This window comes from Micropterus salmoides, unplaced genomic scaffold (assembly GCF_014851395.1).
Source record: "Micropterus salmoides isolate LMB-PRFRI ecotype aquatic unplaced genomic scaffold, ASM1485139v1 Ms_hic_scaffold_2, whole genome shotgun sequence".
Taxonomy (NCBI): domain Eukaryota; kingdom Metazoa; phylum Chordata; class Actinopteri; order Centrarchiformes; family Centrarchidae; genus Micropterus; species Micropterus salmoides.
The window spans coordinates 31,234,806-31,249,387 of NW_024041150.1; the positions used below are offsets into that span (position 1 = coordinate 31,234,806).

General features: G+C 36.9%; 1 protein-coding gene across 1 annotated transcript; it reads right to left on the reverse strand.

The window, feature by feature from the left end:
• Positions 1-4,620: 4,620 nt before the first annotated feature.
• On the reverse strand, positions 4,621-9,459 carry LOC119911767 (macrophage mannose receptor 1-like). Its single transcript, XM_038730674.1, has 5 exons — positions 9,403-9,459; positions 7,932-7,972; positions 7,078-7,458; positions 6,122-6,466; positions 4,621-5,671 (listed from the first exon to the last, which is right to left on the reverse strand). Exons 2-5 carry the CDS (start codon positions 7,963-7,965, stop codon positions 5,325-5,327), a joined length of 1,107 nt encoding a protein of 368 aa, XP_038586602.1. The 5' UTR covers positions 7,966-7,972; positions 9,403-9,459; the 3' UTR covers positions 4,621-5,324.
• Positions 9,460-14,582: the final 5,123 nt, after the last annotated feature.

The following is a 14,582-nucleotide window of genomic DNA, read 5'->3' on the forward strand; positions in this document are numbered from 1 at the left end:
TCTGCTGCGCCGCTGTAGGGTTAACCATTGTGTTGCTGTGCAGCCTCCAGTAACATTACTGCAGCTATATAACACCGGTCGGCACTCGCGGAGCTTCTCAACTCCGAAAACGTTTGAACACATTTTCGATTTGCCGCCAATTTTCGGACAACTGCCGATATTCGAAATCTATATTGTTGATTTTTCGCCTAAAAACTTCTCAGAAGTGTATTTAAAGTTCTGTTGTTGGCTTCTAAAGAATAAAAGTTTGCATTTGGATCTATCATGTACGTAAGCTGAGATGAACGTCATCACATGCGCGTTGTCTTCTGGGACAAATCATATTTGGAAGTTCAACTTCCGTCAACTTCCGTCACGTTTGTCTGCGGTCTGCAGCTGGATATACTTGGAATTTTGTTCACTGTCCTTCATAACTGAGATCTGTAAACAGAGATGTGTAAGTTTGACAGTAATTTACTAGCTACACTAGCAGGTGGCAACAGCGACATCCTCCCTCATGAATTGAAAGGATATTCACAGCACCAGAGCCCTCTGCACGGCACTAGCTAGTTTCATCCTCGTCTGTAGAGACAACAAGGAAAAGGACTGTAGCCTTGTTTCAAACCAGCAGTGGAAAAACAAAGTGGAGAATCTTCTTTTAACTCAACGCTCGTGATTCAGGATCGGGTTCACCCTTGTCACCTCAAGGTAAGTCTGGTGAGCAGTTTGCTAACTTTGTGTCTCCTGTTGTGAGTTAGCTGTGTAATGTTAGACCACGTTACACATAACAAGCTTATATTAAATCATTTAGTTCACCTGGAGAGATTATATTATTTTCACATTAATTGGTTGTTCCCTCTACATCTGGAGTTAGCATACCAATCGCTTATATAGCCTCCATTTACCGCAGTCCGGTGATCAGTTAACATTTAGGTATAACTATAGTGATAAAATCAGTAGGCTACGCTGGTTTGACAGATCAGTGCACAATGATCATTATCTTAGTGCCAGTAAACAATGATGTCACCAGTGTTGGGCAGTAACGTGTTACTGTAGTAACTAGTAAACTAATTACTTTCTAAAGTAATTATTACAGTTACTAAGGAAAGTAACGCTGCTGACACACCATCCTTGATGTGAATCCACGACTGTGCGGCAGCTCAGCGGACCGGACTTTGTTGTTCATGTACACTGTTAGCCAAAAACTAAATGAAGAATGGAGAATGAGGGAGAGAGATGTTCTTTCCACAGCTGTAAGTAGCTTACTGCCATTATTACTGCCAATCAAGCCAGAAATCTTGGTGTAGTCATGGACTCAGACCTGAATTTGAGAAGCCATATTAAGACAATTACAAAGTCAGCCTACTATCACCTGGTCTGAGGGTGGCGTGTCCTGTAAAGCGGTAAGTGCCTTGTTTGCCTGTTTGCTACAATTTATCGTGGCCCTTTTTTAATGGTGTGTGTTTTCACATCACAGCCGGACCGAGCTACAGCCGTGTGCATGCTGCTGTCGAGGCTGCCGGGTGCCACAGTTATCTAAGAGGCTAATACTCCCGCTCTTGCTGTTCTGGATATCGGTATAAAACTTTGCTGTATATTGATACAGTATCTGGATATGACTGTCCTGGATGCACAGAACTGGTTTGGAGCAATATGTTTAAATGTTTGAATATCCAGACATTGGCTCTGTAAATATTGGTTTTAACTGGATACATATTGCATGTGGGTTTTTGTTCTTTTCTTTGTGTTTGATTTTGATTCTTTAATTACGCATGCAGGTTTGTTGACTTGAATGATGTTTGTGGGGGGTTTTTGTTGTTTTTTTCTCTAATACGCATTACATACTTTTTTTTTAATAGAGCAGGTGTTGCTATTTTAATATAAAAAAATAAAATTGTATTTTTTATAATTGTCTCTGCCCCCTAATTTTTAATAAAATGATCTGTGTGCTTTAAAGGTCTTGGGCCAATCCCAAGTGGCGTTCTCAAGTGTCATAGGCCGCTCATTCTGCCACACATCTTCAGTCGACTCGACTACTGTAACGGTGTCTTTACAGGGCTCCCAAAGAAATCCATCAGACAGCTGCAGCTGATTCAGAACGCTGCTGCTCGAGTCCTCACTAAGACCAAAAAGGTGGATCACATCACTCCAGTTCTGAGGTCTTTACATTGGCTTCCTGTATGTTAGTTTATAAAGCACTAAATGGTTTAGGGCCAAAATACATTTCTGACCTCCTGCTTCGTTATGAACCATCCAGACCTCTCAGGTCGTCTGGGGCAGGTTTGCTTTCTGTCCCCAGAGTCAAAACTAACATGGAGAAGCAGCATTCAGTTATAATGCTCCGTATATCTGGAACAAACTCCCAGATAACAGCAGGTCTGCTGAAACTGTCAGATCTTTTAAATTAAGACTGAAGACTTCTTTTTAACATTGCTTTTAAATTTTACAGTGAGAAATTAGTAGGTAATTGAGTGAAAAGATAATGAGTGTGAGATTGAGCAGGAAATGGTCTTAAATCTCGCGCCCGAGTGATTTGCAGGAACCTCTGTCCATCTGTAATCGCGCATGGGTCCAGAGTATAACTGGATCAAAGTGGCCTGCTGACAGACATGTCCTGTTTTCTCTGTAGTGTCCGAGTGTTTTTGGAGTTTCAGTGGACCCAAAGATTGCTGTGGACCCGAGTACAGACTAGCTAGAGAGTAGATTATGTGTACTTCTCTGTTTATTCTCAAAAATTGTAATTGTAACTCAATTATTTGCTCCCTCTTTTAACCCTGATTGTAACATTGTAACTTTTATTATATTTTATGTTGCTTTTAAACTTTTTTTTATATTTCCTTGTTGCTTTTATGTTTTATGTAAAGCCCTTTGAATTACCTTGTTGTTTAAATGTACTATACAAATGAACTTGCCTTGCCTAGTGTGACTGATGACTGCGACCATAGGTGTTGTGCCTACCATTACACTATCATGTCTGAATTGGCAATCAAACACAATGATGGGACACTCAGAAAGGAAAGACAATCCCCCATTCATTGTATTTCTGGCGTGTGTTTATGTATAGTTTTGGGGCAACAATGGAGCTCTATGGCACAGCGGACATAAGATATATCAGGCTTCGGATACCCCCACAATACTATCTAGTAGGATACATTTATTGTTGGTTTAGGCCTTTTCACAGGATTTGTTTACAATAAGAAAAATATAGAATATAACTAGACTTATGTATAAATGTTTGCTTTTGGTTCAGGCTGCAGTTTGCTTGATATCTGTAAGCTCATACTTTAAGATGTTGTAGCCTATTTGGATAAGATTTTACAGCTAGTTGTGTTTTTGAATGCACCGGTTGACATCATTGTACAGTTTTAGAGTTTAAGCCTGATGGGGTTCTGAAACGAATCTCAGAACTATTTTTCAGCCTAACAGGATACATTTTCCTCAGGATCAAGTGCCATATATTAAGCTTCTCCCATATTTCTCAAATTGTTATCTATACCTATAGATTATATTTCAGTACTGTATATGCTGTTAGTTTATAGATGTTTTATAATCATATGCAAATATTTTCACTAACTTAAGATTGCCATATTGTGAAACACACGGAGAAGAAAACATGTCACTACCAGTGGCAGAAAACTTCATTAATGTAAATTAGTCACATGTGGTCAATACCTGATCCACTTAATAAGGTCAGTAGTACTGATGAAGTAGATAAAATCAGAAAATTTAATTAAAATGTCTTTCCTGAAGCTTCATAATTGTTTCATTGGATTGAAATGGATCTCAAGTGTTAATTGAAAATGAAATGTAAAAATGAACACAGCTGTATGTATTTTGAATAAATATCACAAGCCTGAGGTTTTTTGGAAGAGACAAAAAAAGTAACTCACTTGATTAAATGATGCATGACACATATTGCCACACATATTTAGATATATTTACACACAGAATATCAAGATAATTTTCAAACTTTAAGATTTTAGCATTTTGAAAATATATTTTTAAAATGTATTTCAATATATTCAGCAGTGTCTCATATATGTGAATATATTACATTTCTGTATGACCTGTCCTTTCCCTAGAGGAGTTGGGAATCCAGTGAAATCTTTATTGATTTAATGAATAACAAAAGCGAGCTGAAGCCATTCACCATGACCAGTAAAAACATATCTGACACGGAGATACTGTAAAGATATTAATGTATAGAACAAATCTCTGACACTTTCCATCGCAGACTGTACGCAACTCTACCAGTCCTTCCTGTCAGACGACCCCACCGTCTCAGCACAGATCACGGATTGTCTCTCAGCCATATCCACATGGATGAAGGCTTGCCACCTTTAACTAAACCTCTTTAAGAACTCTTGGTCATCCCAGCCAAGTAATCTATCCATCATAACATCAAACTAAAAGTTGGTTCCTCAGCGATCACTCCAATTATGCATTTGACAGCATTTACATTAGATAATATGTGCATCCAGAGTTGGTGGGAGGAAACATTTTATGATACAACGCCTTTATCGACAAGACAACATCATTTTCCTGTGTCATCCAAGCCACTGTTTTCTGATGTTACACTACAGTTAAAGTTTGTTTATGTTTAGGCACAAAAACAATCGTGGAAAAAAGAGAGCACCACTCCATGGTTTAACAGTTTATTTAACCTCAGAGAAAACTGTTTACATAAAAATGCAAATATATGACCATCAAAGAAGACATTTGAGATTTCACATAATATGACCCCATCACCAAATCTCTACCGAAACTTAAAATGTTTAATATTAAATATATAGAGGCAAACGTAAAGCAGTATAGTATACTGTGGATGTGTGTATTTATTCCTATTTTCTCTTGAAAAGATATAGATAGGAAAAGTCTATGAAGATTCTCAGTCATCCAGGTCATAGTTATCCAACGAAAAAAATCAACTGGACTTGGTTGATCAACCAAGTCCAGTTGCCCTTGATTTTAACCTTCGTTGGATAGATAGGAAAACAAAATACACATTTTGAATTATAGAAGGATGGACGATTAATAAAAGATCCACACTTTAAGAGAAAGAAAATATCACAACAACCTCAGAGAATAACAAACAGTCACTGTGATCTGGCATCTAGTGATCATTCAGTGATTCAGAAAAAGGAGACAGAAAAACTTGTTATTGGCCACATCCTCAGTAATCTTGTGGTACTTTGTGACTAAATTCAGTGTGGCCACTTTTCCCAGAAAGCCATTCAATAAACCCAAAGAAGATATGTAGTGTAGACTTCTTCAAAAGTATTACACCACTAAACACAACATGAGTGAATGAATAAAACATCTGACACCAGTGAGCAGAGTGGGTTTCAACACTTAGAACAGATGAAATTAAACTTGTTATTATCCAGGTTTTTGAACCACTGATGTTGTCCTCCTCTGTCCATGGCTCCAGACATGCCACAGTCATCAGTCTTTTCTCCTGGGGCCCAGTTTGTATAGTTGACAACATCATTGCTGACCCAGAACCAGAAATCCAGAGTGCAGGTGTAGCGCAGTCCCAGCCAGACGAAATCAGTTGAGGCGTTCTTGGCTCTCTCTTGGACCCAAATCTGCTGGTGAGGGTTAGTGATGGAGACCAGGTCACTGTAGTTCTCTCTGCAGTAATATGAGGCCTCCTCCCAGGTCTTATTTTCTTTGATCAGGATCACTTTATCTGTCATGGAAGAAATTGAGACAAACACAGGATCATACCAGCAGCTTTGTTCAGTTAGTTGTTGGGAACACTGGGATCCAATATGGATCTTCAATACTGAAATAAAATGTTTCAGGTTTAAGTGACTGCTTGTGTGTTTGGGGCTAATGACAAATATCTTTAAATATGTTAAGAACTTCTTAAGAAAGTGACATTTTATTTTAAAGGAAGCCATGTCATGCTCAATAATAAATAAAATGTTCAATTAACCAATACTTTTGAAAGAAAGTAAAAAAAAATAACAGATGTAGCTTGTGTACATGTAGCTGTGACACAACCAACACAAAAAGACTGTGTTTCAACAAAATTAAAATAAAGTATAAATACTGTAGATTCAGACGGATTTTCCAACTGATTCCAGTTCAGCTCCAATGGGAGAAAACAGTTGAGACAGACGTTTGCAAAACTCACCGTCATAGCAGAAGAAGGGTTTTGTTTCATTGCAGTCATCAGAGCTCCATTTTCCAGATACATTTAACTCAGTCATGGCACATTTATTATCTGGCTGATTCAGATCCCAGTTTCTGAAAGAGAAACTGCTCCCATCTGACCACATCCAGGAGTCTCTGAACAGGCCGATCCACACCCACATATCTTTGTTTACAGACTGGATGTCTACAGCGAGTTTTTGTGACATGTCTTGAAACTGCTTTAGTCCACTGACCAGGTCTGTGTAACGCTCCCTACAGTATTCTTGAGCCGCTGACCACTTCTTCTTCTCTTTAATCAGATGGTATTTGTCTGTTGCATTATTTTCTGTGGAGTAAACAGGCAAACTTGCATGACCTTATAGTGTACATGTACGTCTTTTGAGCAAATACAGATTTTTAGCTAGATTTTTCTCCGTGGATGGTAATGTTGGTTGAGACTGAAATATCTCAAAAACAATGAAATAGATGGCCTTGAAATTTTGTACAGGGATTTATGGTCATCACAGGATATATTGCAATAACTTTGATGATCCTCTGACTCTTCATCTTGCTCCATCATCAGCTCAACTTTTTTTTTTTATCAGTTCAGTATTTTGGTTTACGACTAAAAACATGTAAAACTAATGACATTCCTTTCATCCTAAGCTGTGCTTTGTGTTTAATGCTAATTATTAAATCTAACATGCTAAACTTAGATGGTAAACATGGTGAACATTATATCTGCTTATTATCAGCATGTTAGTATTGAAAATGTCAAAGTGTCAGGTGTTAGCGTGCTGACTTTAGCGTGTAGCCCATAGCACTGTAGTGCCTACAGCTTCTCAGAGCCACTCTTATTGTTGTAAGTAAATGAAGAGATGAGATATGTCACATCTGAAGATAATGTTATATGATCAAATATTAAATTTAGACAGTAGGGATAACACATATTCTCACCATCATAACAGATGAAATAACTCTCAACATGTTCACAAGACCCATCTCTCCAATTGCTATCCTCCCGTATAAACCCACAGTTCTCTACTCCTCCAATATCATTCGGTTCTCCCAAGGTCCAATTTGTCTCGCTTTCATTGAACTCCACTCCTGGCATAGACCAGTGCCACGTCCTGATGGATTGTGTTTGGTTGTACAGCCCAATCCAGGCTTCTCCTTGCTGCACTGTAGTGTCATTGAGTCTCTTCATGTCTGCCATGTTAGACACTGTGGCCAGGTCAATATAATTCTCTCTGCAATACTTCTGGGCTTCATACCAGGTCTTCTTCTCTCCAACAAAGTGATACTCATAGAGATGACATGCGAAGAAGGACCACTGACCTAAAAACAAAGGACATACTGTAGTGACTGAGCTGACAGCAAAAAATCTAAATCCTGATTCACACCTACTACTTACTGTCACAACTCTGGACCTTTATCCAGCTTTTCCCTGCCCCCTGCCTCTTCCCCCTTGTATATGTGTGTTTGCATGTGTTGTAGGCACGGCTAACCTCTCCAGACACCTGGTTCATCTCCACATCTGACTTCAATCAGCTCATCAACCCTCAGGTCAAATACTCCTGCCACTTGTCACCAGATTGTCTCTGTGGTTCAGTGACTCGGTCTTGGACGATACTAATTCAGAGAACCTGCTCACTTAAACCTCTCCCTCCGTGTCTGTGTCTGCTTCAGGGTCCAGTTTTGTGATTTTACTTTTAATTTGATGAAAGAGTGAGCTGTTCAAATGTTAAACGAATGCATATTAGGTTGGTCAAATAATGTTTAGCTAAATAAATGGTAAATGATCCACTTACCCATCAGAATGAGCAGAAACAGACTCCACTGCATCTTTGCTCTGTTAGAGGAAACTGATATTTTAGTGTGTAGAGAACCAAACACAATGATTTTACCAAATTGGGTCAGTTTAAAGAAAATACATGTGAACACTTAACTGTATGTCCAGTTAAAGTAAATAAATGAATAAATCCTTTGTCTCTGAACAGCAGTTTGATAAGGAAGCAGAATAGAGGCAACAATGCAAACTGAGTTCAGATTCAGATTCATTCATTATTGTCCTCAGTGGAGGAAAGTTGTTTTCACAGTCTGTACAAAGCTTCAACATGAATACGACACACAAAATACCCATAGTACACATATGCAAATAATGTAAACATCATTAACTTGTCAGTGCAGTACAAAACTTTTTCAAAAGCGTGCCTTTTTGTAGAGCAGCTGTCTGTATCTACGGCCAGGTGGGAGAAGGGTGAAGCATGAGTTGAGAGGGTGGCTGGGATTTTGTACTATGGTAGTTTCTCTGCGAGCAGGGGGCAGGATTAATGAGGGCTGGCAGGTTGGGAGTGTGAAGACCTATTATTGTCTAAGACCTATTAATATCAGTACAAACAGTGGTTAACTGTGAAATATCTTTTTGTAGCCCATGAAAATGTCTTTCAGTAAAATATAAATAATATAACACATCGGGCTGGGCCAATAACAAAAACACCGGTACAATATAAGGCAATACAACAATTCTGCATATTTTGTTTCTGTCTGGAGACATTTAATGTTCTGATTTTACATGTACTGCCATAATTTCTGTTATTTTCCGTCAACCTTATAAAGATACTGCTACTATTAAAGGCATTATGTATCAGGAGAGGGTGCGACAATAAATAAACCCCCAATAGAATAACACATAATTTAATTGTTCATTATACCTTATATAAGCCTAACGAAATAATTAGAATTAGTGTCTAGTGTCTACACCACAAAACTCACAAAAAATGGAATTTAAAAAATCGAGTGTCTTTTGTTTTGAGTCTAGGTTTAATTGAATTTTTATATTTTTTTAGAATAACACATCACCTAATTAAAAAACAGATATCTATTTATTAATTTTCACATTATTTCATTTATACATTTATTTTCAAAGCATGCTGGAGACAGTAGGTAATGTTTTTCCAGACCTGAGTAGTGCTCCACCAAAAAGCCCCAAAAACCTGAACCTGAGAGGTAAAATCCAGGGCAAGAAAAAGTCCTGTAGACTCACAAAGCTGTGGGCGCACAGCTATTGAAGGATTATTGTATTTATCTGTCTTGTCCTGTTACTGGGTGGGTGTGTCCACCTTTTGTTAAAAATACTGAACATTGCACACAATTAAGGTTTTTAAGAAATCATGTTATTATAAAACTGTGAAATCTACTGCAGAGATACAATATTGTGCTTCCACCTCTGCACAAACAATAAACGATATATTAAAATTAAACAACAGCATCATAACTCACATCTTCTGAGTCCTCGCAGCAGCTTCACTCTGGTGTCTCTCCTCATGTGCTGATGAAGACAACTGTCCAATATAGACCAGGGAGGTGCTCTCTTGTAGCCCCCTAATGTCATTTGAATAATGAAAAACACAAGTCTAAGCTGTCTTTCATAGTCAGGACAGGATCTACTGATGGCCAGAACATAATTTACATAATGTAAATTTACATCATGAGTAAACAAAAGCACACTTCCCTGTTGACTGTCCAACAAACAGAAAGAAAGGTCTCGTTCCAAAACATCCACTAACAAGCAGAATAAATTTAAATCATGTTTTCTGCTTTGAATATACATATTTTTGCATTGTCAAAAGTTGTATTACATTTATTTTCATTTCTTGTATTCATACTCAAAAACATTGTAAACAATTGACTCATTTAAAGTTTATTTATCTTTTGATTAAAGCAAAACAGTTTTCCAGTTAAAGTCCATTTATTTGAAAAGGAATGGGTGTTTGGCTTCGGGTGTTCAGTATATTTGTACAAGTTTGATCCAAAGTACTAGACGTCTAAATGGCTCAGTAACTGTTCACATTGTTACTGTAAATTCTGCAATGTTTTATTGTGATTATTTATATTATCTATGTAAATTTTACACATTTCCTAGTTTGCTAATAATAGCATGTTCACTTACATTTGTGTTTAAATACAAGGTTCATGGTGTCAAATTCAGCTTAATAAATAATATATCTACAGATACAGAACAAAGAAAACACCTTAACCAAGTAGTTTCTTCCAAACTCTGATCTTTCCCCAGTTTAACTAACTACACTTGATTGTTAACTAAACCAAAGAACCGTCAGCATATGAATCATTTTTCTAACACATATGGATATTCAAAGGTGACACAACAAACAACTTATTTTGTCATTTTGTTTCGTGGAGTAGGACACATTGTTCAACATATCAGGTGGCTGCTTCTTCACACAGCTAAAATACAGGTTCTGGTTATCAGATCTCCTAATGTTTTAAGTGTGTACACTCTCAATATTATTTTCTGAGACACAGCTATTCGAAGTGCAGGTAACACTGTGTGTGTGTGTAGAGAATAAGTTTGTATTTTTTGTTCTCCTCTCAGACAGTATATTTAATGTTTACAAGTCTAGACAAAACTAGAAGAAGAGTTGTGTTATGTACAAACTGGCTAACCAAACCAAACAAACTGGTTAATCTCTTGTTAAAATGCAGAACCACTTTACATCAATAATATTATCTAAGTAAATTTTTATCAACAGTCCTCCACTGAGGAAAATGTTATTGAGCAGCCGATAAGTGCCCATGCACTTTATTTGTTGGCAATTTTTAATACGTGTCTAGGATTAAAAGACGAGGGGGGGCCCAGGGTATCCGTAACTTACACTTGCGAAATCTTTGCACTCACATCTTTTGTTACTGTATTAGAACTACACTTATGTCAACAACCAGTGAAGAAGCCACGATGTCAACAAATAAAAAGCAACAAAAAAAACTACGTTCTTCCATTTCTCCTCTGTTGAAGTTACTGTAATGTTACATGGGGTTTGGAAGCACAAAAAAAGTGGGTGCGTCCTTCTCCAAGATTTTTATAGATCTCTCACTCTCTCTCTCTCTCTCGATAGATAGATAGATAGATAGATAGATAGATAGATAGATAGATATATATACATAGTTTGTTTTAAAAATTTCAAACTAATTTGGATGTTTTCAAAAGCTCATAATAAACCTGCAGCAGTTTAATGTTTTTTTCCCTTACTGTACCGAAAATAAACCGAACTGTGACTTCAAAACCCAGGTACATACCGAACCGAGATTTTGTGTACTGTTACACCCCTACTGTGTGTGTGTGTGTGTGTGTGTGTGTGTGTGTGTGTGTGTGTATGTAGTAATGTTGCTCTGCAGCTCAGCAGCAGTGATGAAAGGCAGCCTCCTCCAGGGTCCTAGAGCCTGACGACATAAGGGATTTAAATTATGAAGCAGAGGAAACAACCAGAAGGATTATTATGAGCCAATAAATACAAATTATATTTGTATTATTCTATTGTATCATTATTTTGCTTTTCTTTGTTGAGTACACATCTGCACTATGAAAAAAGGAAAAAGAAAAATAGATCTAAATCTAATGATTATTTCTCTTCTTATTATTTGGGGGGCTTAGGACCATGTTAGGGTGGCTTCAGCCCCCCTAAAATATAAGAATATTTTATCGTTTTTAAATAGCTGGCTACTTTAAATAGACCTGCGTGGAATCGCTTTCGCGAAAATGCAAACCGCTATCTTTCGTAAAACGTTAAGCAAGAATTCCTTCAGCAAGTTCATTTGAAGCTCACACAGGCTATAAGCATCAGAGGTTGGAAGTTGACAAACAACCCCTTGATCAGTAATTAAGCATGTAGTCTTAATATCAGCAGACTGACACCTCGGCAGTTCATCATGTTATCAAACAACAGTGGATATCAGTAGACCAAAGCATGCACTTGTCACAGCAGATTTTGAATGCCTGCAGCCTCCCCTGCTGTCATAAATCTAGATAACAGTTGAATAAGGTATGCATAGTCTCAGTGCCTACTGTCAATGCTCCCACAGTGAGCTTGTTACTGCATTCATGATTACAGCACTTCTAAGTACAAAATAAGACATCTCGGTAATGTTCAAAGATTAAGAAGTAAGTAAGGATAATTATAAACTGCCTAATAATGATTAATGCTAATTAAGGACAATAAAATGATTAAAAATTATGAATTAAGAATGATTACTTAATACTGATTAAAGATAATAAAATGATTGATTACAAATGATGAATTAAGAGTGATAAATGATTACTACTAATTAAGGATACTAAAATGATCAAAAATGATGCCCTGCCCTCTCCTGATCATGCTACTTTGACCAAAAACCTCACTTTGTGGAATAAGTTTATGTATGTTTTGTAACACAATTTTCACTAATTCTGCTTCTACATTTTAACTTTGCTGGTGTTTTTGATGATGCCTTGCTGTGCTCATTCACTCTGCTCCCAGAGCACACGTGCCTGCTTGCACACACACACACACACACACACACACACACACGCTACTGCCTCCAGGCAGTTAGACACAGAGAGGAGCACACACACTCAGAGCTACAGAGTTTCAACATTGTGATCTTAACTTTACACTATAAAATAACACTTTAAATGATGACAATGCAATTAATGATAACAATTTAGGCTGTTATGTTCTACAATTATTCTCAACAGTACGTGTGGCTGACTGAGGGAGTAAATATGAATCTTTCAAATGTTGGCACACAGGAATTTGTTTTAAAACTGTCACAGCCCTCATCACACTGTTTATGTTGTAAAGTGCATTTAGCATTCTAGTCAGAAATGTAACATACTGTATGTGTTTAAAAGCGGGAGCTGGAGCTAAAAAAGCTTTTTCTATTTACAGTTAGGATTACATTTTGGTTCTGTAAATCTGTAAATGTACTTTATTTGTCACATACACATACATGTGAAACATAGCGAAATTCATCCTCTGTATTGAACCCTTCCCTGAAGGGAGCAGTGGGCAGCAACTGTACAGCGCCCAGGGACCAACTCCAGATTGAAATGCAGTGACTTTTGCACAGTGCACTGACTGGAGAACCTACCTAACACGTTTTTGATAGTGGGGGAGTGCACCCGGAGAAAACCCACGCAGACACGGGGAGAACATGCGAACTCCACACAGAAAGGCGGAGACAACTGGGGTTCAAACTAAAAAGTTTAGTATCATAAAATACAAATAAAAACACACCGTAAGTAGAAATACTGCAGGTTGTCCCAGGATAATCAAACGCTCTATTGTAATTAATCTTTAGCACCAAATATAGTAGGCTATGTGTCCTGAGAAACAAAGTAGAAGCGATCTAAATACAAAAAAAAAATGCAGGTCCATCTGTGGGCATTGAAACAAACTATTTGCCATCAACGAAAATTGTGAAGGTGAGATAATAGAACGTGTTTAACAGGTTGTCATCCTGCAATTTTTGTGCAATTGAAGCTGTAGTTACTTCAAAACATGCAGCTTCTCAGATAAGAGATGTTTGTCGAGCACCAACTCTGAGGCTGTTGGCGTTGAAAGGAGTATGAAAAGAGCGCACCTTCCTCTTGTTCATCCACTTCACCAACCAATCTGTGGCATCAAGTTACAGTACATAGGTTGGAACATATTCAAAATAATTACATTTACATATATTTAAATGTTTTAAATCTAAATTGAATAAAATTAATTTATATATAAATATATTTTGAAATATATTCAACAAATATTTACATATATTAATTGCACTTATATGTAAATAAGTGTAGTTCCTTATCTATGCAAATACAGTAATGTGTAATATCTATGTATGTTTCAACTCCTGGAATATGTTAATATATTATATATGTAAATCTATTTTTAAACATATATTCAAATATTAAATTTATGCTCCTTTTTAGTATGTCACATATATGTAGATAAGCTTAAATATGTTTCATAGAATATATTCACGTGTTTTTTCACACTTTGTGAAAAAAAATCAGTTCTCCATATATGTAAATACATTCATTTTATTTACATTTATTAATTTATAATATAACCCCCCCCATGAACAGTTAGCAGGCATTTAAAAACATTTTCCAGACAAATCAAATAGATCCAGTTGATATAAACTACATTTGCTTGCATTTGAACATTGAATGTTTTCAGAAGGTACATGGCACACTTACTACTACACATACACAAAAAATGTGTGTACCAAAAATACACAGACAGTATTGTAGCATGTCTACTTATGATTTTGACGTATGAGGATTAATACAAATTATGAATTTTAATATTTAGAGAATATTAATTCATAAAGCTCTCGTTTCACGGGGCACCACCGGGTATATAATTCACCCAGAGTCTCCGGACCTCTGGGTAGCATTTTAATAATTACACAGTTATTCACTAGTGATCAGTTAGTTAATAATCGCTCAATTATCTTAAATCAATCAGTCAGTCTCATATCGAAGTGGAAAGAGACTTGGAGTTAGACAATACACACACAATTCCTGTGATTACGGTGAAATTTATTAACTAACTAAGGGTGAATATAAATGCGGGTAAATACACATCAAAGAAATAAACAATGGCTAAACAATGAGAATGTGGAGGTCT

Bases quoted from the DNA above. Each gene is read 5' to 3' on its own strand.
- LOC119911767 (XM_038730674.1), bottom strand. From the start codon at position 7,965: ATGCAGTGGAGTCTGTTTCTGCTCATTCTGATGG. The intron at 7,459-7,931 runs GTAAGTGGATCA...CTTTGTTTTTAG, and splicing joins GTTTCTGCTCATTCTGATGG to GTCAGTGGTCCTTCTTCGCA. The intron at 6,467-7,077 runs GTGAGAATATGT...TTTACTCCACAG, and splicing joins TTATTTCATCTGTTATGATG to AAAATAATGCAACAGACAAA.